This window comes from Callorhinus ursinus, unplaced genomic scaffold (assembly GCF_003265705.2).
Source record: "Callorhinus ursinus isolate GAN/ISIS: 27379988/994484 unplaced genomic scaffold, GSC_fseal_2.0 scaffold42, whole genome shotgun sequence".
Lineage (NCBI taxonomy): Eukaryota > Metazoa > Chordata > Mammalia > Carnivora > Otariidae > Callorhinus > Callorhinus ursinus.
In genome coordinates, this window is record NW_027397104.1 from 3,600,859 (window position 1) to 3,627,731 (window position 26,873).

General features: G+C 41.5%; 1 protein-coding gene and 1 long non-coding RNA gene across 2 annotated transcripts in view; one reads left to right on the forward strand and one right to left on the reverse strand.

The window, feature by feature from the left end:
- The window catches only part of LOC141370683 (uncharacterized), a 266,080-nt gene that overhangs the window by 41,727 nt on the left and 197,480 nt on the right, over positions 1–26,873 (forward strand). The window contains exons 3-4 of the mRNA XM_073881469.1: positions 2,499–2,599; positions 16,358–16,510. Coding sequence (XP_073737570.1) covers positions 16,360–16,510 — 151 coding nt within the window. The 5' untranslated portion in view covers positions 2,499–2,599; positions 16,358–16,359. The remainder of the gene's footprint in view (positions 1–2,498; positions 2,600–16,357; positions 16,511–26,873) is intronic.
- LOC141370687 (uncharacterized) lies at positions 1,565–6,104 on the reverse strand. The gene is made up of 2 exons (XR_012374945.1): positions 5,993–6,104; positions 1,565–1,861 (listed from the first exon to the last, which is right to left on the reverse strand). It is a non-coding gene; the product is annotated as an uncharacterized lncRNA (long non-coding RNA).

The following is a 26,873-nucleotide window of genomic DNA, read 5'->3' on the forward strand; positions in this document are numbered from 1 at the left end:
CTATCTATCTATCTATCTATCTATCTATCTATCTATCTATCTATCTATCTACCTGAATAGCTTATGCTTTTGAAAAAGTACTGAACCAAAATTCCATAGTGTAAAGTCTTCTAGATATTAGGGTGAGTTTCCCCATCTAAATCTAGGTAGACTGAGTTAAAGGAGAGCAGGACTAAAAATACTCTGGCTGCATCTGGAACACAGGGATCCTCTGGGATTTGGTTCATTTGACCACATTCCAATCATAATGATGTTGAGTGTGGATTTTGTTCCCCAGGATGTTGAGTCCTTAAATAAATTCTTCTCACCCTTAGGATTTGTTTATTTATTTTAAGAAATCCCTCCAGGTTTATAAATTCCAACAAATCACAAAAATTATACATATTTTCAACAGACATTAAAACTGTCATAAAAGACATTGTCCATAAGAGAAATAGGAGGTGAGTGAGGGTGGGGGCATGGTTCCTTGAAATTAGTTTTCATTTAATTATTTTAAATGTAAAACCCTTGGGAATTGTATATGTTGACCAATGGTTTCATGTTTTTCTGAATGCCATTTAACAGATAAATCAAGGGACATGGGAATTTCATTCAGAACAATTGAACATTATTGACTGCTCTTGGTATGTTTAAATAAATGCAAAGAAGAGCTGAAGGAGAGATGATAGTATATAATAAGAAAATCTGTCTCAACTCTCAGATCAGGGGAATCATGAAATTTTGATGGTAATGGAAAATTTACTTTATACCAATAACTACACTGTTTGGGTTCATAGGCTATTACTATTTCCCCCAATTATCTTGTTATTACCCAGCTTTAATATATGTTTAAGTAAATTAATTTTCAACAACAACCATGCAATTTAAGTGTAATCCCACAGAGACTGAAAACAAAACCAAACAACAGACTACTGTTCTTCATGGGGGAAGGCTCATACTAGTCACTATATGTCATAAATATCTAAAAGTGGACTCCCTTAGACAAGTGCAGATGAGCAAGGTCATTTCTATACTGAGCACTAACTGTATATGGAACTTGTCTATGGCAGGGGCTGGGCTGACATCACTCTGTCCTCTACAGGAGTGAGCTGAGTATGTGTGTGGGAGAGACAGGGTGTGGGTTGTGCAGGATAACAGGGAATAAAGGGCCTAAGCAGCATTGTTAGAGCTGGTCAGCGCATGTTGGGGAGCTGGGAATAACTGGATGACCAGGATGGGTCCTTTGGTGGTGATTCTTAAATGCCAGGCTGAGAAAGTCACACTTGACCAGAAAGGAGCGTTGTCAGCTCTTAAGTGGTGGGAATGACATAAACAGAGTGAGGAGAGAGACAGGTATTGGTGGCAAAATTGAATTTTCTTTCCCTCATGATTAATTAAGACACTTAGTAAGGCCTCAAGGCTAGATCTCATGAAGGAATGCCTAATGCACAGTGTAATTCTAAATAGTGTTTGACAGATGAATCATGAGTTGATACACTTGTTAATTTGACCCTTTTTACTTGTCAGAGGGAGGCCAAGGGGTTGCATCAACCATCTTAGCTTGTCTGAAACTGGAGCTATTAGGTGGAAGTCACCTTATAGATTATTTATTTGTGCCATTTCATTTTCAGATGAGGCAACTGAGACCCAGAGAGACTGAGAAACCTGTTTAAGGCTCCAGCTTGCTCCCTTATTCCCATGTAGCTCTCCGGTAGAAGGACACAGTTTCAGTCCTGGGCTTCTCTCTCTCCAACCCGACTTCCATTATAATTTTGGCCGACCTTAGTATCCATGAGGATGACGTGTTCTGTTCTGTCAGTTCTTTGACCCCCATGATCTTTTTCTTCACCTGTCTCACGTAGCAATCGAAACAATGGCATACCTGCAAAAAGACACACAGGTCATTTTGATGTGAAGTCCCTCATCTAGATCTTTTTCTTCACCTACCCATTTCTCTAGCACACCTCAGATATTATCATTACACATAACTGGATCACCTCCACATCTCCATGTCAGGGGAATTCCCTTTAGTTTTTTTTTAGTGAATGCCCTTGAGTTTCCCAACTCCACCAATGCATTAGGTGGGACATCCAATCCACTGACCTCACTGTACTTCACTTTCTTTCATACCCCATTTTTTTCCTTACCTGGCTTAGATGCCATGGTTCATCCCTGATATAGATTAATTTGCCTAAACTCCTGTTGTCTTACCACAAACTGAAAAATTATATATGTTTGGCATATTTGCTATCTTCTGCCTCTGAACTATATACTCTTTGAGGGCAGGGCCTTTGTCTGCTCTGCTCCCTGCTGGATTCTGAGGGCCTAGAATGTGGTTGGCACATGGTAGGTGCTCAGTAAATATTAGTTGAATGAATAAATAGATCAGTGAACGTGAGCATAGTTTTCAGAGGGATTAAATTTTACTTTTGTCTAGAGAGTTTGGCACATGCTTCTGTTTTGATTATTTCTAATGCTAAGTTTTAATTTTTCTTTAATTCTTTTCTCTCCTCCCACAGAAAGAAGACTCTTGTTCTGTTAGGCATTCCAATGTCTCTCTCTTGAGCTAATTATAGGGAAGCCTGAGAATCACTGTCCTTGCCCTTCAGCGTATGCAGAGGTAAGGAGGTGAGGTGGGAAAGGGAACTTGATCATCATCTGAAGTCATCAGCTAAGCACAAACCCATATTATGTCTTGGAAAGAGATATATCAACAAAAGTAACCTACAACTTCTTGGCATTTTCCCGGCCTTTCTAAGCCCATTTCCAGGTAGAGATGATCCAGTAGGCAATTTGAATATGTGCCAGGAACTTGGAACAGAGGCTCAGATGGAGATGGAAGTTTGGGGACCACCACTACCTAGGGCTGTAATGTAGCCATAGATAGAGAGGAAACCTTCTACAGAGAAGATGTAGAGAGAGAAGAGACAGCAAAATGCTGAGATGGCAGCCCAGTATTTCTGGAGAGCTCTGGTGCCATTAAAAACATGATGACAAAGTGACACATATGATGAAGAAAACAAGGCAAGCATGTTCATATGCAGCATGCCCCATCCGCAGATACAGCTATGGAGCCACAATACCCGTCATTTTGGGATTTAGAACATGTATATGTGTTTATGATGATTTATGTAATTAATTTACTAAAACACAAAATGAGAATTGTGACTTTCAAAGGGTTCATGGGACAGTGGTGGAGTGGAAAGGATCTGCCAGGGATGTTACAGAGTCCTTCAGTCTAGCCCCAGACATGGGGTTAATTGCCCTCCTGTGCTTGAATCTCCAAGCCTCTGGCATCCTAGCATCTCTGGGCTAGTTTCCTCATCTTTAAAATTAAAAAGGGATACCAAAAAAAAAAAAAAATAAATAAATAATAAAAAAATTAAATTAAAAAGGGATACTACATCAGGGAATCCTGGGGTGGTCCTGGGGTGCCCCTGAGAGAAGTTTTTGTAAGTGGTCTGAAAAATATATTGAATTTTATAATCAAATTTCATATTTATAAAATTTATAAAAATCACATGGATTGATTTTGTAGTTCATGCTTCTGAATGTAAAGCTCAATCAAATCCTCCTGGCTGGTGGGGCAAACATTAACAAATATGGGGAACACTGGGACTAAGATGATTCCAAGTTGTTCAATTCTGCAGTTCTGTTCAGAATATCCGTAAATCAGTGCCTGGATGTTACTCTTGATCACTGCCGTTGATTAGGAGGTACAAGAAAAACAACCCATCTCAAAGACCCACTTTCGAACAAATAAAGAAGATTTTATATAAGATGAATTTCCCAACACAGTTAGTCTGGTAGAGGTGATGATGTCTTTGGTAATTTTGGGTGATTTCCCAGTCCTCACTAACTGCACCCATTTAGGTATGAATTTATCACAGCATTAAGGGCAGATCTCACTGGTGCACCCCTTCATAGCTGGCTTGGTTACTGGATCCTAAAGGGATGATAATTATAAGTGAAGAGCCCTTTATGGAAACCCCTCTGCCTTCTAGGTGCTTTCAAATAGAGATTAATACATGGGGAGCAAAGTATTCTCATGAAATAATTTCTCTTTGTGATGGATGCTTAGATGGAGAAATATAGCAAACACGGAAGTACTTATAGTGGACAAGATCCGAGACCTAATGCATGAAAAACAAAAAAACCACCACCTGCTTATTTTATTGAACTACAATGTTAGTAATAAAGGCTGATTTGGTTAGTTCATGCATTTCTATTTAACTTATTTCTCTGGAATGCTCTTTCCTGAGAGCTAATTGCTGAAGTCATGGAAATAATACTTTTACATCTTTGGTTTTAATTCTGTGTTCTGCTTGCATGGATTTTTAAGGGTCAGTTCTCATTTCACTAGGATTTTGGTAACTCTCAGTGCCTCTAACAGAAGTCAACGTGCGTCGAAGGTAGAAGACAAATCTTTACTTGTTACCAAGGAAAGGGTTAAATGTCAGCACTGGATCTTGGGCAGCTGTGCATGAGTCTTGCAAGGAAGTGCCCAGTCTAGGGGGAGGTGGAGCTGGGAGAGCAGTCCTCCTAGGAAGCTGCAAGGGGAGGTGCTCAGGCAGGTAGAGGATTCCAACTCCAGCAGTGTTATGGAGCAGTATGATGTAAACATGTTTCAGAGCTTAGGCTTTGGAGTGAGCCAGAGCTGGATTAGTGTCCCAGTTCTGCCTTTTTCTAGTTTTATGATCCTTGGGCAAGTCACTTTATGAGCCTCAGTTTCTCCATCCCATGTAATAGGGGTTAAAAACTGTACCAACTTCATAGGACTGTCATATTAAATGAGTTAATGCATGTAATGCTCTTAGCAAGTGCCTGGTACAATACAGAGCTCGATAGATATGTTGATGATGGTGATGATGATGTGAACAGACAAGGATCTTTGTTTGAAGGATCTGCCAAACCAAGGAAGCAAATAGGCAGCAGGTACCTGGCAGAGAGGGTGACCATTATATCCCCAGGCTTAGGTGCCTAGGCAAGGTCCACCAGCATCCCAACAGATTGTTCCCATTATCCGAAGGACCAAAGTTCTCTGTCCTCTATCCTATTGGGTGGGCTAGCGTTGTTCAGTATGCGCCAAACATGGAGTTCCTCCATGTGGTTATTTGTGGAAAGCTCAGTTTCCCCTAGCACAGTACTTCTCAATCCTGGCTGTATATTATAATCCCCTGGGGCTTTCATAATAAACTAATGCCTGGGCCCCACCTCTCAGACACTGTGCTGTAAATACTCAGGGGGAAAATTCAGGCATTAGTATTTTAAAAGCTCACTGGTGGATTCTAATGTGCAGCCCTGCTTGGAAACTACTGGCCTAGCAGTTTAACAAGTAAACTAAGCATTGTTTTAAGCAAGGGAATCAGTAAACATCTAGTAGCAGTGTAATTGCCAAAACCATAATTATTTAATAACCAGTAGGGATAACTGGTTCTTCTGTTTGACCTGTTTCTAGCATTTGACACCATTGACTCCTCCCTTCTCTCTGAAGCTTTTTCCTCACCGAATTTCCCTACTCCCTCTTTCCTCTTCACCTCCTACTGCCCAGCAGGCTCCCTCTCAGTTTTTCAGCAGCATCCTTCACATGCACTTTAAATGCTTAGAGTTTCCTGGGGTCTGTCCTTGGCATGCTTTTCACTTGTTCTAAACCCTCTCTGATTTAACTCCTACTCCGAACTGCCACCACTACCTGTATGCAAGTGTTTTCTAGTCCTGGAGTTTTAGCTCTCCATCTGTCTTGAGGTCTGGGTGTGTAAGTTCCAGCCATTGACCTGGATGTTCTGGGCCACCTAGACTACAGCTGTATGCAGTCTTTCTATTTATCCCTAACTGCCTTATGGCATTTCCTCACTTTTAATGCTTTCTTTAATTCCTTCTTAATCTCGCTCCCAGAGGATCACCTTGCTCCACCATCCCTCCTTCCCAATTATAGGCTCTGAAGTGTGAAATTGACCAATGTCCCCCCATTTCCAACTATCTCTAACCTTATCAAATAAAGGCTCATCTTTACCTTGTTTCTTCTTTTTTCGGAGGAAGAGCTGTGCCATTTGTTTTTCCAAGGCCAACCTCTCTACTTAGGTTCTGGATCCCATCTTGCTGACTCTTTTCATTTAGACATTGAATCAATACTTATTATTTACTATGTGCTAGGTAGGCATTGTACTAGGCAGATAATATAGCAGTGCACAAGACAGACTGAGTCTCTGCTTCTGTGGAGCTCATAGTCTAGTGGAGGAAGATAGAAAAGGTACAGAGTAACAGATAGTTATATGATGTATCAGGTGGTGATAAATGCTAGAAGAAAAATAAAGCCATGTGGGGATTGAGAGAGGGAGTGGGATTGCAGTTTTCTGTGGTGTGGTCAGAACCCTGAATGAAGTGAGGGGCATCTGGGGGTGGAAGGAATGGGAGGCACACAGGCAGGCACATGCTTGGAGCTGGAGGGACAGCTTGGGGGTCAGTGGGGTGGGACAGTGGGCAGAGAAGTAGAAGATAAAATAAACAGTAAAAACAGGGGCAAGCTTATAGCCAGACAAACAATATAAACAATACCCTACTCTAGGAGGATTACATGTTACTTTTGTGTGAGGACTGAATTTTGTTCATTTTTGTGTCCCTGGTACCTCACCCAGTGCCCGGGACATGGTAGGTACTCTGTAAATATTGACTGGAAGCCTGACTGCATTTTGTATTCCTTAATTAACCATGAATACAAAAAATAACAATATAGCCAGATCATGCTGTATTTTATAAGTATTTAGCATATTACCAGGGTAGATTGTGAATATGTATCAAAAATGGACTATTGAGACAGAATTCCTGAGGGAAATACAAAAATATCACCCTATTTCTTTCACTGAAAAAAGACAAATTTGATTTTACCACTATTATTAGACTCCAATAAATATTCATCCTTTATCCCTCTAGGGAGGGTCCCAAGCTCTCTGCAAGTGAAATGAGCACTAAAAGTACCTGGTAAATCACTCCGATTGTTTCTACCCTGTAGCCAGAATGGAGATCTTAGTTGGTTGCTTCTTCTAACAGCTTAAAGATTCAAATAATGGTAGATTTTTTAATCCCCAAAACTAGAGGAGTCAGGGTAAATTGTCCTTGTAACGCCAAACTCCCTGTGAAGAAGGTAATAATAGCCTGCTCTTCCTAACACCCCTCCCTGCCCCACACCCCCACACTCCCGGCAAAGTTCAAAGTCCTAGAGCTCTCAAACAACACTCATTGCTTGTACCAGCCAAATTGCAGATCCCTGCAAGGCAGCAGCTGGGCCTGCTCAATCACCTTGAGAGGTCCAGGATCCCATAAAAGTGTCTCCAGTTAGGGGAGGCATCAATTTCAATGACCAAAGTGCTCAGTCAGGAAAACTCAGAGTGAAAGAGATTACAGGCAGAGCTTCCATTCCTCCAATTAACTCTCCTGGTACTCTGTCCCTGATAGCACCCATGACCCCATCTCCACACTGGCTCCAGGGAAGCCCGGGTTAGGGAATGTGCTTGGCTTGGTATCAATCCATCATGACCAGGCAAACAATACAAACAATACCCTACTCTAGGGGCACCTGGGTGGCTCAGTTGGTTAAGCGTCTGCCTTCAGCTTGGGTCGTGATCCCCAGGGTCCTGGGATTGAGTCCTGCATCCGGCTTCCTGCTCAGCGGGGAGCCTGCTTCTCCCTCTCCCTCTGCTGCTCTCCCTGCTTGTGCTCTGTCTCTTTCTCTGTCTTTCTGTCAAATAAACAAATAAAATCTTTAAACAAACAAACAAACAAACAAACAAACAATACCCTACTCTATATATGGAACACAGAACAATCAAAAGTGCGAGTGGTGACAAATGATGCTACAGACGTGAAGATTGGGCCTTGTGTGTCCTTTTCCTTGAGGATAATTAACTGTTCTTCTTTTTTTTTTAAGATTTATTTATTTTAGAGAGACAGCAAGCACGAGTGGGAGGGACAGAGGGAGAGGAGAGAATCTCAAACAGACTCTGCGCTGTGCACCGAACCCGATGTGAGGCTTGATCTTATGACCCGGAGATCCTGAGCCGAAACCAAGTCAGATGCTTAACCGACTGTGCCACGCAGGTGCCCCGGATAAATAACTATTCTAATTCATAGCTGAAAAAAGGCATGTTACCAAAACAAGTTGCTGATGACCTAAGACAAGGCCAACCTTGCCAAACTCAGTAACCTGAGTGCATCTATCTTTTTCAGGTAAATTAACATAACTGGAGTTAGGATTTCAACTCAAAAGGCAGAGAGATCAGCAATCTACAGTATTATAAAATTTGCACATGACTGTTAGTAGGTGGAGAGCAAATCCTATCTGCAAAAGAAGAAAATGCAGGCGTTTGAGTAAAGTAGCAGTGAGCTTAGCACTTAGGCATGCTGTTAATACGGTATGTTGCAGTGATTTGGTTAAGTCCCTCCACCCCCACCACTTTTCTTTTTTTAACTTAAATCAGTTTCTTAGAGCTAAAAGGCATCCAGTTTAGCAAAAACAGCAGGAAATTGCTTTAGAAAGATATACTTCTTCATCTTAGGAAGTGTGTTTTAAAATCTGAAGTAAATAGGCCATACAGTTCTTCCCTTCCATAGCGAAGGATACAGTGGCCCCATCAGCAATGAGGCCTGAGGTCATCTTGCCTGGGAGCAAGTTTTGAAAGTTCAATGAAAAACCCCTAAATCGAAATTGTAAATTGTAAGGTTGAAACATTCTATTTATTTATTGTCAGAGAGAGGGAACACAAGCAGGGGGAGGGGCAGGCTCCCCGCCAAGCAGGGAGCCTGATGCGGGGCTTGATCCCAGAACCCTGGGATCATGACCTGAGCCAAAGGCAGACGCTTAATGACTGAGCCACCCAGGTGCCCAGGTTAAAACATTCTTAACGTTTTGCGTAACAGGAGTTTGCTGCAGGCAGTCAAAGCAGTCAGTCCCTAACCGGGGGTCAAGGGGTCTTCCCTGTTTCACAGATGGAGAAAGAGAGCATAGAGTTTAGAAAAGCTTAGAGGCATGCCTTGTCACTGCTGAAGACACTCTCCTGGGTAGGGGGTCGGAGGGGGAGGCAGAAAGCCTCTTTCCAGCGAAGAGTCTAGTATGAACTCAAAATAATTTATCTGAAGAAATGAAAGTGCCACTGACATTCAAGAAATAAAAGATCTAGAATACATGCAGAAATCAGGATAACTGGCAAGCAAATGAACCTCAGCCTGGGACTTCTCTAAACGAGTTTTATACAGCCTTCCCAATCCTTGTGAATCTCTTGTTATATAAACCCACTCACTTGATCGACAGAAACAGGGAGAGTCTAGATGTTAGGGGATGGTATTCCCATCAAACAAGCTGCCCTAGCTTTGATTAACACAGTCTGAAGCAATGCTGAGCAACACAAAAAACAAAAACAAAGATTCCCCCCAAACCAGACCAAAACAAAAAAACCAACCAAACATATAAACAATGAAGAATATTTTCTAAAGCAATTAACTGGCCCATCGCTTTCCAGTCTCCCTGGCTCAGAATTGAGAGCTTCAAAAAATTGTGCTGAATAAGGAGGTACCATTGCCTAATCAGGTCTTGCCAATTATTTTGCCTGATTTAACTTTTTTCTACCTCACTACCCCTTTTCCTGTGGCACTGTGGGCTTCACTCCACTTTCCGGCGCCAGCCTGCAGTACAAAGGAGTGTCCAAGCTGCACTGGACAAGTGGATATACTTGTTTCTGAACAAGCTGCACACCACCTTCAGCAAAATTATAGGTCGTTATGATGTCTACAAAGTAGAGACAGTCAGAGTTGCATGTGAGTAGTTATTGATGAATGGACAGTCCCTGAGACATGGAGCAATATTAAATGGCAGTGGAACAAAGTTAGGAATTAATGGAAGCAAATAATTTGTATAAAAATTCTAACTTTTCATCGCTTCTCGGCCTTTTGACTAAGATCAAGTGTAAAAATTCTAACTTTCCTAAGTCATAATCTCCTAGGAAGCAATACTTAGTGGTCTCCATTGTGCCTTTGACTTTTTCATAGTGGGCACCTAGAAAAAGCCTATTGATTTGGCTTGAGAAGCATTTTTATTCAATAATAATGGAAATAAACTGGTTTTATACTTTTTGGGGGGGTCAGACTCTCAGGATGACCTTTAAACCCCCATTTGTTCACATTGGTATTTTCCCTTTCCCCTTACCCAGTGAGAGAAAGAGGTGAATCTTGAAAGATGGTGTAGCAAACATGGAACAATAATTAGATAAAATGGTATCAACAATCATAATTTCTAATTTCAATTTTAATTGTATAAATTGAGACAGGAACAATGAAATGTTTCATTAGCCATCAGGCAAACTGAAAATAGATTTAAAAATATTTATAATTAAAAAATATTTACAATTCATCTATTCAGTTTGTAATTGTTGAGAATCCAATCTGTGCCAGGCACTATGTTAGCTCTGGAGGTTATAAGGGTGAACATGACATACAGGATTTCTACACTTAGGAAATTTACAGTCTAGTGATAAATAGAAAGACTGAGACCAGTAACCACGTTGAAGAGGGAATGATGCTTCTCCCATTTTACCTTCATTACTTGACCTACAGATCATGCAATTCACTGCATGCTTCATTGTGACTCACACAATTCCTTTTATTTCCACTCATTACTGAAAAATACTGCATTATGAAGTTAATGTTGATGAAACTATTGTGCTTGTACAATTCATTGTGTTTCTTTTCATTACTGGAAAACACTGCATTATAGAATTAAAGTTGCTATCATACAAGACTATGTCATCATTTGCTTTGTATTTAATTTTTCTCTGATTGAGCTTCTCTTCCCTATGCCTCTAATTCAGAATCAATGAACAAGTGTTTAGACCCAAACATACTCCCAGTAAATGATGAGGATATTTAACAGATCTATTAATGGGTAAATATAGGACACTACATGCTTAGTAAGCCGGGATGCTGATTTTCAATAATCTGTGTATTTAAAGGATTTTCCTTCATTCACCAAGGGTAAGCTCATTATATAGAAATGTGAGTGAGGTCATTATACTATCTCTGATGGCCACTACTGAAAAAAAAAAAAGAAAATTGAAGTAATCTTTTGGCTAAATTTGAAGTAGCTATTGCTTGGAGTTGATTAAAAAAATGGAATAAGTACTTGGGATTCTAGGTTCTGCTTTGTTATGCTTTAGGAAAGTGCTGATTCATTTAAGTTTTGGTCAAGGTCTGATGTGATGCTGAATCTTCATCCTATGCTATTGTCTGTTTTACTGTTGTTTCACAGTTTGGTTACATGTCAGTGTGAACTTGTATTCTTACAGTATGTATCACCACAGCACCGGACAGCAATGAAAGTCACAAAGTAGAATATAGAATATACATTTACATAAGGGTAGCTTAAAAATGTTAGTTTCTCTCATATCTTTATTAATAAGGATTGACCAATTAGTTATTCAACTTTGAGTTTGGCCAAGGGAATTATTTGGAATGGGGGGCTCAGGGCTAATCAATTCTGCATTATCTCACAGCATGTTAGAGCTGGAATACTAACAGTAAAACCAGCATATATCTAATGCTTAGCCATATGCCAGGCATTGTGCTAAGGGCTTCACATGGATTATTTTATTACAGTAAATATCCTCATAAAATCCCTATGACCTGTATATTACAATCCCCATTTCCCAGATGAGAATTGCTGACGCTCAGTTACTTGCCCAAGCTCACATAGCTAGCAAAAGCCAGAACCCAAATCTCTTTCATTCTAGAGCTCATGCTGCTGGCCATTCACTATGCTAATTCTCATGGCTGGCAGAGACCTTCCAGCTGAAGAACCAGAGGCCCAGGAAAATTAAGTGACTTAACCAAGGTCCCCTTAGTAGCACATTTGGGGCCACGACCCAGATCTCTTCATGTCCTTTCTGCTCATGGTGAAATAGAAGAATTGGGCTGTAGGGGCCACTACATCTTTTCCTCTATCAATGTGCTAAACTCTGAAGTCACCCTGTACTCTTCTTCTCTTATATCCAGTTGGCTAGCAAATACTGTTGATTCCTTTAACACAATGTCTTACATGAGGTAGAGCTCATTTGATAGAATGGTTATGAGTCAGGCTCTGCAGTCAGATTTGAGCTGGTTTTATTTATTTTATTTTTTTTAAATTTTTTATTGTTATGTTAATCACCATATATTACATCATTTGTTTTTGATGTAGTGTCCCATGATTCATTGTTTGTTCATAACACCCAGTGCTCCATGCAGAATGTGCCCTCTTTAATACCCATCACCAGGCTAACCCATCCCCCTACCCTCCTCCCCTCTGGAACCCTCAGTTTGTTTTTCAGAGTCCATCATCTCTCATGGTTTTGAGCTGGTTTTAAATCTTAGCTCTGCCACTTGCCTGCTGGGTAATTTGGGGCAAATTAATCTCTCTGTGCGTCAGTTTTTTTTCATCTTGAAAATAGAAATAATAATGTTGTCTACCTTATAAAATGGTTTTTAGGATTAAAAACATATGGAGAGAAGTCACACCCTGCCTCAGGGAGCACAAAAAGCTTGGTTCTTGTCCTTAAATTTTTCCTATTGAAAACAAAACATCTTTGTGTGTTTGCCAAAGGAATTTTGGTGAAACCAATAGTCGATTGGTATTGTTTTGTTCTGAAGCTTAGGATTTTCTTTCAGCTTGTAAGTCCCTTGTTTTATGCCCTTCTAATTATGGATGTTTGGGTATTTTGTGAGTGTGTTTTATTATTATTTTTAAAAGATTTTATTTATTTATTTGAGAGAAAGAAAGAGAGAGAGTACAAGCAGTGGGGAGGGGCAGAGGAGAGGGAGAAGCAGACTCCCCGCTGGGCAGGGAGCCCAATTTGGGGCTCAATCCCAGGACCCTGGGATCATGACCTGAGCCAAAGGCAGTTGCCTAACCAACTGAGCCACCCAAGTACCCCATGAGTGTGTTTTAAAGTGTGTGTGACCAAATGAACATAAAGCAGGGACTATGAACATTAAAAAAACAAACAAAACTAGAACAATAACAAAAAGGCAAAAGAAAAAATGTGTATGGAGTACTTATGATGCCTGGTACAGCATATGCTCACAATAAATGTTATTATTCACACAACCTTTCCCTTTCTTAGCCTCAGCCCTGGTCTAGACCATCATCTTCCTACATCTGAACAAGAAAAAGTCCCTCAGGGACACCTGGGTGGCTCAGTCAGTTAAGTGTCCAACTCTTGGTTTCAGCTCAGGTCATGATCTCAGGGTTGTGAGATCGAGCCCCGCAAGATCCAGCCCCACATGGGGCTCAGTGCTCAGAGGGGAGTCGGCTTGAAATTCTCTCCCTCCCCTTCTCCCCCTCTGCCACTCCTGCCCTCTTTCCCTCGTTCTCTCTCTCAAATAAATAAATGAAATCTTAAAAAAAAAAGAGTTCCCTCACGAGTCTCCTTGCCCCTGTCTTTTGCACTACTATGAGATGAAACTATACTTTATCATGTTCTCTTTTCAAGAACTTAATGGCATACAGCATTATATCCAAACTCTCCAAGCTTGTGTGCAGTGTCCCCATAACTGAATTCTTTAGCCTTTGCCATGAGTTTCACCAACTATACAGTTTAGGGGCATAGTTCCCACAAGACTGTCCTCACTTCAGACACCAGCCACAAGTTTGGTGGTCCCAGGACCATCCTCTGGCTACATATTTGAGGGTCCCCATAATCACCTCAGTTTTGATAATTTGCTAGGATGACTACAGACCTCAGGAATGTTATACTTAACTATTATAGTTTTATTCCAGCAAAAAGATACAAATTAAAATCAGCCAAGGAAGAGACATATAGAGCAAAGTCCAGGAGGGGTCCAAATGCAGAGTTTCTTGCATTCTCTCCCAATCGAGTCATGTGATAATACATGCAAAGTTTTGCCAGCCAGAGAAGCTACTTGAGCCTTTGGTGTCCAGAGTTTTTACTGGGGCTTGATCACATGCTGCCTGTGTGTTTGACCTTTAGTCTCCAACTACTTGCAGAGGTCAGGCTAATACCTTTAGTCGTCATTCCCTCTGGAGGTCACAGCATATTGCATGCCCTGAGGGCCCATCACAAATCACATCGTTAGATTGTTAGTGGCCAAAGCTTGCAAACAACAAAGACCTACCTATTAGGCAAGATATTCCAAAGGCCTAGAGGTCAACTCCTAGTAGCTGAGGGCAAAGGCCAGACCTCTCTTTGGGTAAGGTTCATTCATCACTGCACAGGATTATTTTCCATTGCTCTTCTGTAGAACATTGTTGGCCAAACAAGGTAATACCCAAACCATCGCACACTTTCCTGAAGTTCTTTTACCTGTAATAGTTCTTCCTTTACTTCCAGTATGCTTAAATGTTATGCTTTTTATGAGGCTCAGCTGAAGTCTCACTTGCCCCCTGAAACTTTGTTTGCCCCAAGGTTTCCTAATCACCCACTTGTCTAACAAGTCGGTTGTTTGCTTTGTTTGGCCCTGTAGTGTGGCTTATATTTATAGACTTCCCTGAGCCTTATATCTCTCTCTAGCCCAAGTGTCTACCACAAAGTCATTGCTTATTAGTAATGATGATAATTTTCCGAGTGTCTAAGGCATTCAATGAAAATTAGGTACCATTATTAGCTGTTTCTCATTGTTTCTGAGTACTTGGGCTCTAATTTAGATAAGTTGCTCCCTAAGTGAGTCATTAGACCCTAGATAATCATTCGAATTGAGCATCAGAATGCTTGCAAGTGAAAAAACAAGTGGTAGATTGACACTTGTGGACCTTAATGTTTCCCCCAAAACAAAATGACCAGAAATGTTTCCCGGAAACAAGAACTCTGTGCTAGACTGGTTTGGCAGTTATTTTTACTGTGGTTTAGTCCTTGTGACCCCTGGTGGGTAAGGACCTAGAAGAGATGGACAAACCCCATTCAGAGAGCCCTTTTGAAAAATAATTGATGTTTTAAATGCCAATGCTTTAATTTAAATTAAATTAATTCTAAATTAATTAATTAATCAATTAATCCCCAAATCCCAGGATTTTGTACTTAGTTAGGCAGTATTACTGTCTGCTGTGTAGACAGATGAAGTTTTTTTTTTGCTGCTGGGCAGACAAATTCCCTCACCCCAACCAAAACACAAAAGGCTTTACCAAAATGTCTGAGTTACTGGCTCTATTCAGATATGGACTCAGTGTGTTTTTTGTTTAGACCATGCCTCGATTGTCATGACAACCATAGGTGTGTGTGCATGTGTGTCTGCTGAATGGTATCTGGAAGCAGCACCTTCAGCATCCAGGCAGGAATAAAGTGGGTGTGCTGAGCAGAGAGTGTCTCCCTACCCATTCAAACAACGTTAGAAAAGGTTAAAAACATCGTTTAGCATCACCTCTTAAATGAAAATTCCAAACAATCAGATATTCTCTCCAGCAGAGCAGAGCAGAGCAGTCATACATTAAAGGTCAATGTCTAAGTGTCTAAGTTCTCATTCTTTATTATATCGATGCCCATTACAATTCTACCATGTTCTGATCCTGCTGACCCCTCTTTATCAACCTTCTCTCCTCCAACTTCTCCATCCTCATCTCTTGGAGGAATTGCTAACGCCATGGATCACCACTCTTGGGGAACCACTTACAGATTATACCATTTAAAGCTTTTGAGATTTTTGTCACATTTCTCTAAAGAAGGTTAGCTTTTTCAAGAGAGGTCATTCATCTTTGATCCAGGAAATCCACTTTGTTCACATTGAACCTAGGACTTGATCTTTATGTATTTTCTATATCTTTGGAAGCTCCACTGGCTCTTCCAAGCTATTGGGCTGTTATTCCATAAGTACCCTTCTGACTGTATAAATGGTCTTGTGGAAGTTGAAGAATTAACATTTGATGTATTATTTCATTTTTTTTCTTGTGGCCCTCAGTAACTTTGGCCCAGAGTTCCTATTCTTGGTATGAAAGGCAGATATAAGAAATTGACTCAAACATGGCTGTTTGACCGAAACTGTTTCTCTTGTTTGCCATGAAACCGAATATGAGAGGACAAGGCTATTTCAGAAAGACAAAGAAAACAATGCTACCCGAACATAGGAAGTGTTAAACATCAGCTGCCAAGAGGCAAGCTATTCACATTATGGACCAGAAATATTTATTGGATAAGTTTATGTCCAGACCACCCAAGCTTGGTGACTTTTGCTCTTAAGAACCCATTCCTGGGAGTTTTTCTGGACCCTGTGCATAAACTTTCCAAGCTGCGAGGAGGAAGTTCCAGGTAAAGGTTTGGAATGGCAAGCCTCTACTAGCAGCCTTAAAAACTTAGTCTGCTTTAGTTAACTCAAGTTAACTAAAGTTTGTCATTAATCTGTGTGTTTTCAGAGATGGTGTTATCTGGGGTACCTAAGCCCAGTGGGCTCCTCCACACTGGGGAAGTAGTAAGCATGGCCCTGGACCTGGCTGCTATGTGCAAGACCTTCGAGATTCCACACAAGCCCAACGTCCAGCTGAAAATCTGTGCTGGGATCCACTCAGGTAAGGCAAGATAGGATGTGTGAAGACCCTACCCTGCACTTTTTCCCATACCCCATTATGCATCAGTTTTCAGGGGAGACAATGTGACCCCATCTATGCAGGCAAAAAAAAAAAAAAGAGTGAGTATTTAAATTCCATGATTGTAATGTTAACATTCTGCCAAATATTTCCCTTGGAAATGAAAGCAAGGGAAGAAGATGAATATTAATAAGCACCATTTATTATGTGGCAGGTATAATGCCAGGCAGTCATACGTATGATCTCATTTGACTCAGACTGAAAGATTATTATTTGCTTTTTACTTCTTTTAATTGAGGTTAAACATACATATAGTAAAGTACATTAATGTTAATTGCATAGTTTGATGAATTTTTATTTATGAATGCATTCATGAGACCCGCTCCCAGATGAAGATAGAGAACAGTTGAAGCACCCTAAGACTCGATCATATTCTTCTCCCACCTCTCCCTTCCTGGGCCTGTCAATACCACTGCTAGAGGTAACCACTCATCTGACTTTTATCTCCCTAGATTAGTTTTGACTGTATTTGAATTTATGTATTCTTGTGTTCCAAATGCACGTATTCCCATCCCCATTTCCGTAGTGTAGTGGTTATAACGTTTGCCTCACACGTATTCCCATCTCCTATGTGTTGTTGCATGTAGCTGTTAAAGATTATTTTTTAAAGAAAATCAAATACCCTTAAGGCTGCAGGGAAGCATTTTGCATCATCATAGTGATTTGATCGATCTTGTCTGCTGGGGCAATCAACCAGATGGACTGCTTAGAAGAAGCCAAATAGCTCTTGTACATTTACATATTTAGTATATCAGAAGACATAGTACCCAAAACGACAACTGAGTACTGCATGCAGAGAGAAGTTATGTAAATCTTGGTCATTCAAACTGTAATTATATTCATTTATTCTGGGTTCCAGTTATTTAGAGAGGTGATTCTTACCAAACCCTAATTTGAAAATGGGAATACATGCATTTGGGGCAAAATTTAAAGGCTACAACACAAAAAGCTTGTAGGCAAATGTTAACAACAGAGTTATTTACAATAACCCCGAAACGGAAACCACCCGAATATCCATCAATTGGCGAATGGATCAATGAATCGTGTTACATCCATACTACGGATTGTTACGCAACAATAAAAAGGAATGAAGTATTGGTACATGCGATAACATGGATGAATTTAAAAAAAAATACTAAGCGTAAAGGTCGAATGCTACATACCGTATGGTTTCATTTGTATGACGTTCTAGAAAACACAGAACAATTATGACTGAGAGCAGACGAGTGGTGGCCCGGGATCCTGGTGGAGGAGGGGGTTGACTGTGAAGGAGCAAAAGGGGTATTCTTAGGGGGCTATAGTGGTTGTATATCTTGCTTTGGTGGTTACATGATTACGTTATTATATACGTTACCTAAATTCATGGGTAAATTTTAGTGTATGTCAATCACACCTCAGTAACGCTGTAAAAACTTCTAAGCATACAAAACGGTATAAACAATGCAAACAACATCTCCCTCCCACACCTCTTAGCCTCTTCGTCCCCTAGTCGGTGTAGCCCCACCTCCCCAACCCTGTTTACCTTTTGTAGTAGTTCTTTAGATTTATATAACGGGCTCCTGAATAGTTTGAAAACTAGGCTAAGAATACCAGAATTCAGATGTCAAAGTTTGATAATAACTGACATCGTAACAGGTTCCCAATATTATTTGACCATATGCTCGGAAGAGTTCAGTCTCTTTCTTGGTGTCCCTTACTGAATGCTTGCTATGGACAAGCCACTTTTTGCAAGGCTTCTCACTCCATTGTCAGCACAACCCCCTGAAATGTGGATTAATAGCCATGTTTGATAAATGAGGAAACTGAAGCCTAGACACATGAGGTAAAAATGTTACCAGCTAGTAAATGCACGAGGTTACCTGGCCAGTAAGGGGCACAGCTGGGGTCCAAGTCCAAATCTGTCCTGGGCAAACACGAAGTTCACGATCCATAATGCACGGAGCTATGCTGTTGTCTTGATTTGGAAGGGAGGGATGGGGGGAGGAACTGCTGGGTCAACAGAGCAGCCTGTGTGACCTCCTTTCTAAATCCTGGTAGTTGTTTCAGCCCCAAACTTAGAACAGCTTGCCTCTTCTACCCGTACTCCACTCCCCTTCAGAGTCTTTGATTAGTACTAGTTCTCAAAACAGAAATATTCTAGTTGAGTCTTATTGTATGAAATTCCTTGGGGCCTCAGCTGTTTTCATCTTTGTTTCATTTTCAGTGAAAATTCTACTGCAAGAAATAAAGGTCTTACTTGTGTGTGAAGTGCCCTTTTTCAGTCTACATTAAAACTTTATCAAATTTGTTTTCCCTACTCTCTCTGCAGCAGGAATAGGGAAAGCTCAATAATGAAAAAGCCCTTCTGTTCCAAGGAGCACCTTCTCCTTAAAATAGTACCCTCAAGGGACATGGGCAGGCAGACACACTTACATTGGCCAAAAGATCAGCTGAAAGAGTTTTAGCAAAACAAACAAATCTTCTGAGCCCTACGGGTCATACCTGCCCTATTGCTTTTGTCTCTCTTCGGTTGAGTCTGGCAAAGACAGGGTCAGATATTGGCACAATATTGGAAATGTCTTCAATTTGTAAAGAAAAAGGAAGGAATACAATGAGACTGCCATTGCCAAAAACATTCCAATGCTCTTTTAAATTCTCTGGTGTTGTGCTGAACTGTTCTCCCCTGCCCTCTTCAGTCAGTGGTCTGGCCTCACTCGGAAAGCAGTGAGCTACAGTACAATGTCAACTCCAGGAAATTTGTGTCACAATTTCTATAGCTAGTTGAGCATCCATTCTGAATGTGCTTTTGTTCATCAGTGGGTGTGTGGGACGAGCAGACAGCTGGAATATTTTCCAAATGCAGAGTTAAATCTGTACTGTCAAAGAGTGCCAGCAGCTTCGTGTTGTTGAGATTAAGGGTCCACCAGCCTCCCCAGCTTCCACGCTCCATGAGCAGGGACAGTGTTGCAGTTGCTGTTGTATCCCTGCACGTAGAAGGTGCCCTAGCTCTCTGCCCTGCACGTAGAAGGTGCCCCCAAAAAGAGCAGAGCTGAAACAGATGACAGAGCCATCGCCAGAGTGGAAGAGTCCTCCTCTATGGGCTGGGCAGGAAAGGAAGGAGGCCGGGTGAGGCTAGGACAACCTGGGGAGTGTTTGCCCCTTTTCAACGTGGCAGCAACCACTTAAGTCATCTGATGGATGACGTGTGGTCCTAGCATTTCCAGATTTCAAGTTTTCAAGAGAATTCCGGAGTCTAGATTTTTATGTGAAATTTCTTCAATTTTGTTATACTATTTAGGCAAAATATTTGTCTGCCAGCTGGATTGGACTTACAGGTTGCCAGTTTGGACTCCTTTTCTAAGCATTTAAAGGATCTAAAGGTTTATTTTGGTTAAAAACCAAAAGCTTATTTCATAGAATAACCTAAGATAAGTTTTAATCACATTTCCCTCAAGTGGTAGTGTTTGACTAGAATTGGGGCTTGGTACCAGGAACTCACATACTGATGTGGCCCCATTTATTTAACCTACATATTTTCCTTAGTGCTCCACCCTTTCCTTCTCTTCCCTTTCCTCCCTACTAGGACAATGAACTCTGGCTTGCTCTGAGACCCTTAGGGTTTAGTTCCTACCCCAGAGGTGACTGGAAGCCTGGAGTCCATCACAGGCATAGCTTGGCCCACATTATGTTTTTTCCTGCTCCCTTGGCCTCCCCTCTCTGATGGATCCTCCTTACCAGCATTTAAACATGCTCATGTCTCTCTACATTTAAAACAAAGTAGAACAACCCTCCATCAACCCCACATTCCTACCCAGCTATGGTCTAAACTCTTTACATCTTTCATTGTCAATCTTCTTGGAGGATTGTGTATACCTGCTACCTCCACATCCTTCCTCTGCTGGCCCCTGCAATTTGACGTTCATCCCTGTCACACCTCTGATATGAATTTTGCCAAAGTCATCAGGGATTGCCAATGATATTTCCTAGTCCTCCCGGTCTTGATCTTTCAGTAGCATTGACTTTGCTGATTGAGTCTTCCTTCCTCATTTACCTGGTTTTCCTTTGACTTCCCTGATTGCTCTTTCTCAGGCTCCCCTAGGTGCTTCTTCTTTTGGGGGCTTAATATTGATGACTCTTAGAGTTCTACTCTAAGCCTCCTTCTCTTCTAACTCTACATACCTCCATGGATGATCTCAACTACTCCCACGGCTTATGCTGTGACCTATATGCTAGAGGCTCTGATGGCTTTATCACTAGCTCAGATTTCTCTTCTGAACTCTAGGGGGATTATCCCACTCTCTCAGGCACCTGCACCCCAACATGTCCAATCCTGAATCCCATACTCTTTCTCTTTCAGCTCTTCTTCCTCTGGTTTTCAGAGAATGGCACCCTTATCTACCTGGTGCCCCAAGTCAGAGACTTGAAAATCATTCTTGACCTCTCCTTCTCCTTCACATCCCTCTCCTATCCGTCACCAGCTCCTGTGGCTCTATCTCCCAACTATCTTTCAGATCTGTCCCCTTTTCCCCATCCTGATAAGACTCTGGGGCAGGTCACTATCATCTCTTGCCCAGATTATAGTAACAACCTCCAAGTGGGATCCCCTGCCTCTGGTTTGTCTATCCCTCCCCACCACTCCTTCATTCACACTCTAAGTAGGCTGACCTTTATTTTCTTTTTAATTATATAAACTTTGTATCAGAGCGATCTTTACAAAATCAGATCTCACTCTTCTATTTAAAACCCTATGCTGGCTCTCCTAACATGGCTTACAAGGCCTCTAATGGTCTAGTTGGGGACTAGCCCTGCCCCCCCAATACCATGCCCACCCATACTAATCTCCTCTTAGTTTCTGCTTTCTTAGTACTCCAGGCCATTGCTCCTCTTCCTCTGTTCAACACACTCCCAGCCCTTTACCTGGCTGGCTTCTTCTCATCCTCTAGACTAGGAGAGTTCTCTGATGTGAGGTGTCCTCCCTGACCTTCCTTGTCACATTGCTCTCTCCACATGGCACATCCTCACAGTGTTGTAATAGCTGTTTAATTGTCCATTTTCCTCCAAGATTACAAGCTTCAAGGAAGGGAGAACCATGTCTTCTTTGTTCATTTTTAAAAATCTTCTTTCTACAGTAGATGCTTGGCCCATCATAGAGTAGAATAAGTGTTTGATGTGTGTGTGTGTGTGTGTGTGTGTGTGTGTGTTTGTGCATTAACAAATGAATTCCCAAGAACTCTTGAGGGATATTCTCAGATAAATGTTCAGTGGTGTATGGGAGCAGGCTTGTATCGATTCCTGAAAACCAAATGTACTTTTGGTGATGCCATGTTGGTAGCTTGAAGTCAATCATGGTGGATGTATTTACACCATGGAAATTGGTAACCATTACAAATCAGGGCTCTCCTCTCCTCCTTACCCTTTCCCTAATGGGCTTACTGACACACTGCTATATATATATATATTGCTTTAGAGAACTATCTAGAGAAGCTAGAACCCCTCAGCAATGTCTTGGAAGTGATTCATTGTCCTAAGTATACAATTTGAGAACCTAATAACAACAACAACAACAACAACAACAACTACCATTTAATGACCTCTATAGTACTATGTGCCAAACCCTGTGCTTAATGCTTTACATACTCAATCTTGTTTAATCTTTGTAACAAAGCAGGCAAAGTAGATATTATTAGCCACTGTATGGAAGAGGACACTGAAAGTGAGATTCATCCACTCAGCTGGCAAGTACAGATGGAGTTGGATTTCAGAGCTGACCACTGAGCCAGTGATCTTAACTCCACTCTGCTCAGCCTTTCACAGCTGGTGTGTGGAGCTTCAATTCCTACTTCTCACCCTCATTTCTCCAAAGCTGTCCCTGGGTTTTTGGCTGAATCTCACAGCTAATCCTCTAGTTGACTGGAAAAAACAACCACCACCCATGGGTAATCATCTTGCCTTAGGCCAACTGAAATCTTGACAGGCATTTCATCCAAGATTGAGAAATAACCAGGGTTGTAAGAACTGGGTGTCAGCAACAGTGATATTTTGAATCGAGGCAGTGATTTTAGTTTCTTGATGACATAATGGTGGAAATTGTTCTTAAATAGAATTTTTCCACCTGCTGGGATAATATGGTCAGTAACTGTACTCAGGGTTTAAGTGATTTGGGGAAGGTGCCCGGCAACCATCAACATATGACTTGAAGCCATCTCCCCAGCATCCCTTCACAACAATACTCTAATATTTGGTGGTCCTAGAATGCTTTTTATGTGGAATCTAGATAATGTCCATAAACAAAAGCCTGTCTATTTGCGAGGCTCCCTGAAGAGGGCAATGGGCAAACTGGTTGCTGCCAATGCTGCTCCGTAATCACAGCACAGACCTTGTCATTGCTTGAAACTGCTCCTTTTTTGAAATCCCATTAGTGTCCATGTGCTTGCATCCCTCCTCTCTCCCCTCGCTAAATCTGTTCGTTCTTCAGCTGCATTAAGGCTCCTGTTTAACTGTTCCAGTCTAACTAGCTTTCCTGGCTTACTTTCTGACACAGCCTTGGATCCGTGGTTAATCTCTGTAATGGTTTCTTATTGAAAATTCTCAACTACCTGGATTTTCCTCTGCACTTGCTCTACAGTTCATGTCTTTGTTAGTCTAAGAGTCCCCAGTCTCTTCGGCACAGTGGAGACTCTTACATAATCTTGCCCAATGACAGTGGCTCCCCTGAAAGAGCTGGTTTCCAGCATCTTCTGAGGCTTCCAGTGCTACCCTCTAGGTCTTTTATTTTCCCAGGTGTCTTCCTTTCCAAATTCCCTTTGTTGGCTGCTTCTGACCTCCCATCTCTCCTTTGAGCCCCATCCCGTGCCCTTTAATCACTGCAGGTGGGACTAGGGTCTTTCCTTTTTCAGAGACAATAGAAGTCCTTAGGTGTGAATTCTCCCTTTCACGTTTAAACTTGTCTATAAAAGTATTTCTTTCCTTCTTTCCTGTTTTAAAAAAGAGCTGACCTTTTACCCTTATAAAGCTGATTCCTTCCCCTGCCCCATTTAGTTTTCTTAATTGTTTAAAAACGTAAATGTGATGATGTCATTTCTTTGTCTGACCAGACATCCTGATTTCCTGGTCAACAGTATTTTTTAAAAGCCACCGAGGTGATTTGCTTACCTCTTTTGTGGCACCTCATTCTGTTCTCTCCCGTGCTCTCCACCTTGACCCCTATCCTGCAGTCTTCACCAAGTCTGCCTCTTTCCCATACTTCAGTTTCAGTTTAAATGTCACTATTTGTGGGAGGTTGTTTTCTGTCCCAGCGCCCCATTTGCTTCCCTCATCACACATACTATGGTTTATGTTGTTGGTCTGTTTCCTTGTTTTTGACCTGTCTCTGTATTGCTAGACTGGAAGCTTCCTGGGGTGAGAGCCCCATCTCTGTAGTTCACCACTGAGTCCCTAATGCCAAGCAGATTCTGACATGTAAGCATTCACCAAGGACTTGAGGAATTAATAATAGATAAGGAATTGCTTCTGATCCTGCCTTCTTCCTATGGGAATGTGTGCCATTGATTTTCTTTTCTTTCTAGGATCTTCAGGTTTTCTTCACTAATTCATTTTCTCAGTATAAAAACATACTCAAAACTTTCCCATACAAAATCAAGCATGTATAGGAAACTTCTCTTGGCGCCCCTCTTTACTTAACTTTAGTCTTGCCTTTTTTCTTCTATGAAGGGAAGAAATTTAGCCTGAGGTTAGAAAGTTGGGGTCTGAAATCAGATTACCTGATCAACAAACATCAAATCCTGATGTTGTTACCACTAGATTTGAGTTTTTAGGCAAGTTCCTTCTCTTCCTTATGCCTCATTTTCCTTATCCATCAAATGGAGATAGTAATAGTACTTTCCTCAAGGAGTTGCTATAAGGTTTAAGTGAGGTACTGTATGTAAATGATGCCTGGGTTCTAGTAAGCATTCTATAAATATTAACCATTATTATTACAACACTGGATTCGTTAGAGACATCTGCATTGACTCTTTCTACCATCTCCAACTTTCTGGAACCCTCAACCCATTTATTTTTTTTATTTTTTTTTCCTGCACCTAGCTCTTTATTTTTATAAATACAATTTTGCATAGACAATTATTTTTTAACAGACGTTCTTGTCTTGTTGGGGATATATGTGTCCTAGCATTTAAGGATCAGAAAACTGTGAAACAGTAGCTTCAGGCCATTCTGGACATCGGACCATGTCCCAAACTGCGACGTCTGACTGAGGCCATGTCTGCTAAGGTCAGAAGACAATCCGTAGCCAGCCAAGAACCCCAGACTTGGGGGGCTGACTTTGTCATTGAAGACCATCAGTTCCAAGGCCTGGGCATGCTGATTGAATATTCTATTGGCAGTAAGGTTGAGAACCTACCACTCACTGTTAGATTTAGTTGTATTGTCTCTGGACAAAATGATGGTGATATTCATAAAATTATTTTCAGACAAAAGTTGCTTTATAGGTTTTGAGTTCGAATCACTAGGTGCTTTCACATAATATGGGTAGATCTTCTCTATAGTCACTGGTGTTCTTGAACTTTCTGTGTTGTTGCCGGCTATCATTTTAGCTATATTCTTATGTGTAGTATTTTTAAGAGGAAAAGAAAGCTTATCCGTTGCTATTTCTGCTTTTGCGCCCAGACTCATGTTTCTCTGAATACTCCATGAAAAAACAACAGAGAAGCTACTATTGGGGTCCATGAGTTCCTCCATCATTTTCTGCTTACTGGGAGGGCTGATGGTCCACAAAGAATTTGAATTTCCTTCCAGTTCTGCTACTGTTATGTCTTCTTTTTCATAATTTTCCAGAAATTGCATAGCACCAGTGTCCCTAGAGAAAGCTTTCATAAATTTATTAAACTTTGGCTGATCCATAACTTTCAACTGGCTTTGCTGGGCACTCATTGTGAAAATGGGCTGATACCCTCCCAGGGTAATTGTGACCGAGACGTCCAGGGGCTGGTTGATGACCCCCGCCACAGATTTGATCAAGGACATGAAGAGAAGGGGAAACCAGACGATGCAGATGAGCAGAACGATGATCATGCCTCCCATGCCGTACTTCACCACTTTCTTCTTCTTCTGCCCCCGGGGCTGCAGGTATCTTTTTTCAGACTCCCGCCAACACTTCAGGATGAATATGTGAGCATAGATGTCCTCCACACAGATCCAGCTGGAGAGGCTCAAGGTCGTGTCTGTCCATACCCAGTCCATCACAGCCCTCAGCTCAGTCAAAAAGGGAACGAGGCAGAACCCTTGAAACAAGAAGAGGTTGACATAATTGTAGCTCTTGGTGAGGAAGTTTCCAAGGACTCACGTTGGATAGCCACAACGGATTTGGTAGGCAGACAACCCAAAGTAAACACATTTCACAAAGTACCAAAGCTGAGCAACCAGGTTCTGGCTGAACTTCCTTCCAGAAAGTGGTCGCTTTTCTGTTCAGAGCGTTGTTGCTCTTCCTTTCTTCGATCTCCTGTTGAGTTCGTAGGTGTTCAGAATGGTTTGATCCCTATTCAGCTGAATTCCTGAGACCAGACGAAATCCAGGTCTCCTACTCCTCCGCCATCTTGCTCCGTCCCCCTCAACCCTCAACCCATTTAAATTATTCTTTGTCCTGCAGCATTATCCAATTCTCACTTCACTTGATCTGGTTGAGGCTTGTGACTATTGACCATTGCCACCATCTTTCCCCTTTCCCGGCTTACAACTCGCATTTCCTTATTCCCACTTTTCTGGCTGCCCCTTCCCAGGTCTTCTTCACTTGTTCCTTCTCCTCTATTAGCTCCAGAGCTTTGTCCTCAATCTTCTTGTCTTTTCACTTTTTCCATTGTCTGTGGGCAGCTTCACTCACTTCCATAGTTTACAAACAACTCTTTGCTGATGAAAGCTTTCACATCATGATCTTTACCCCCAACCTCTCTCCTGAGCTACAGACCAATATTGATAATTGTCCCTGAGTTGACTCCATTTGTATGTCCTACATGGACATCAGATTCCACATATCTAAACCAAACACCTTAACTTCTTAGCACCGTCTCCTTCAATTTCTATCTCAATTGATTACATACTTCCTGTTAGATGTTTGCTATCTGAATCATAGAGCAAATCCTCTGAGTGCTAAGCAAATGGCTGGCTGCCTTCCTTCCTTCCTTCCAATCTCCCACCTTCTCTCCCTCCCCCTGCCCTGTGTCTGTCTTTCTTTCGTTCATTCTTTCTTTCTTTCTCTCTTTTCTTTTCTTTCCTCTCTCCCTCCCTGCCTCTTTCTTTCTTCCCCTTTCTTCCT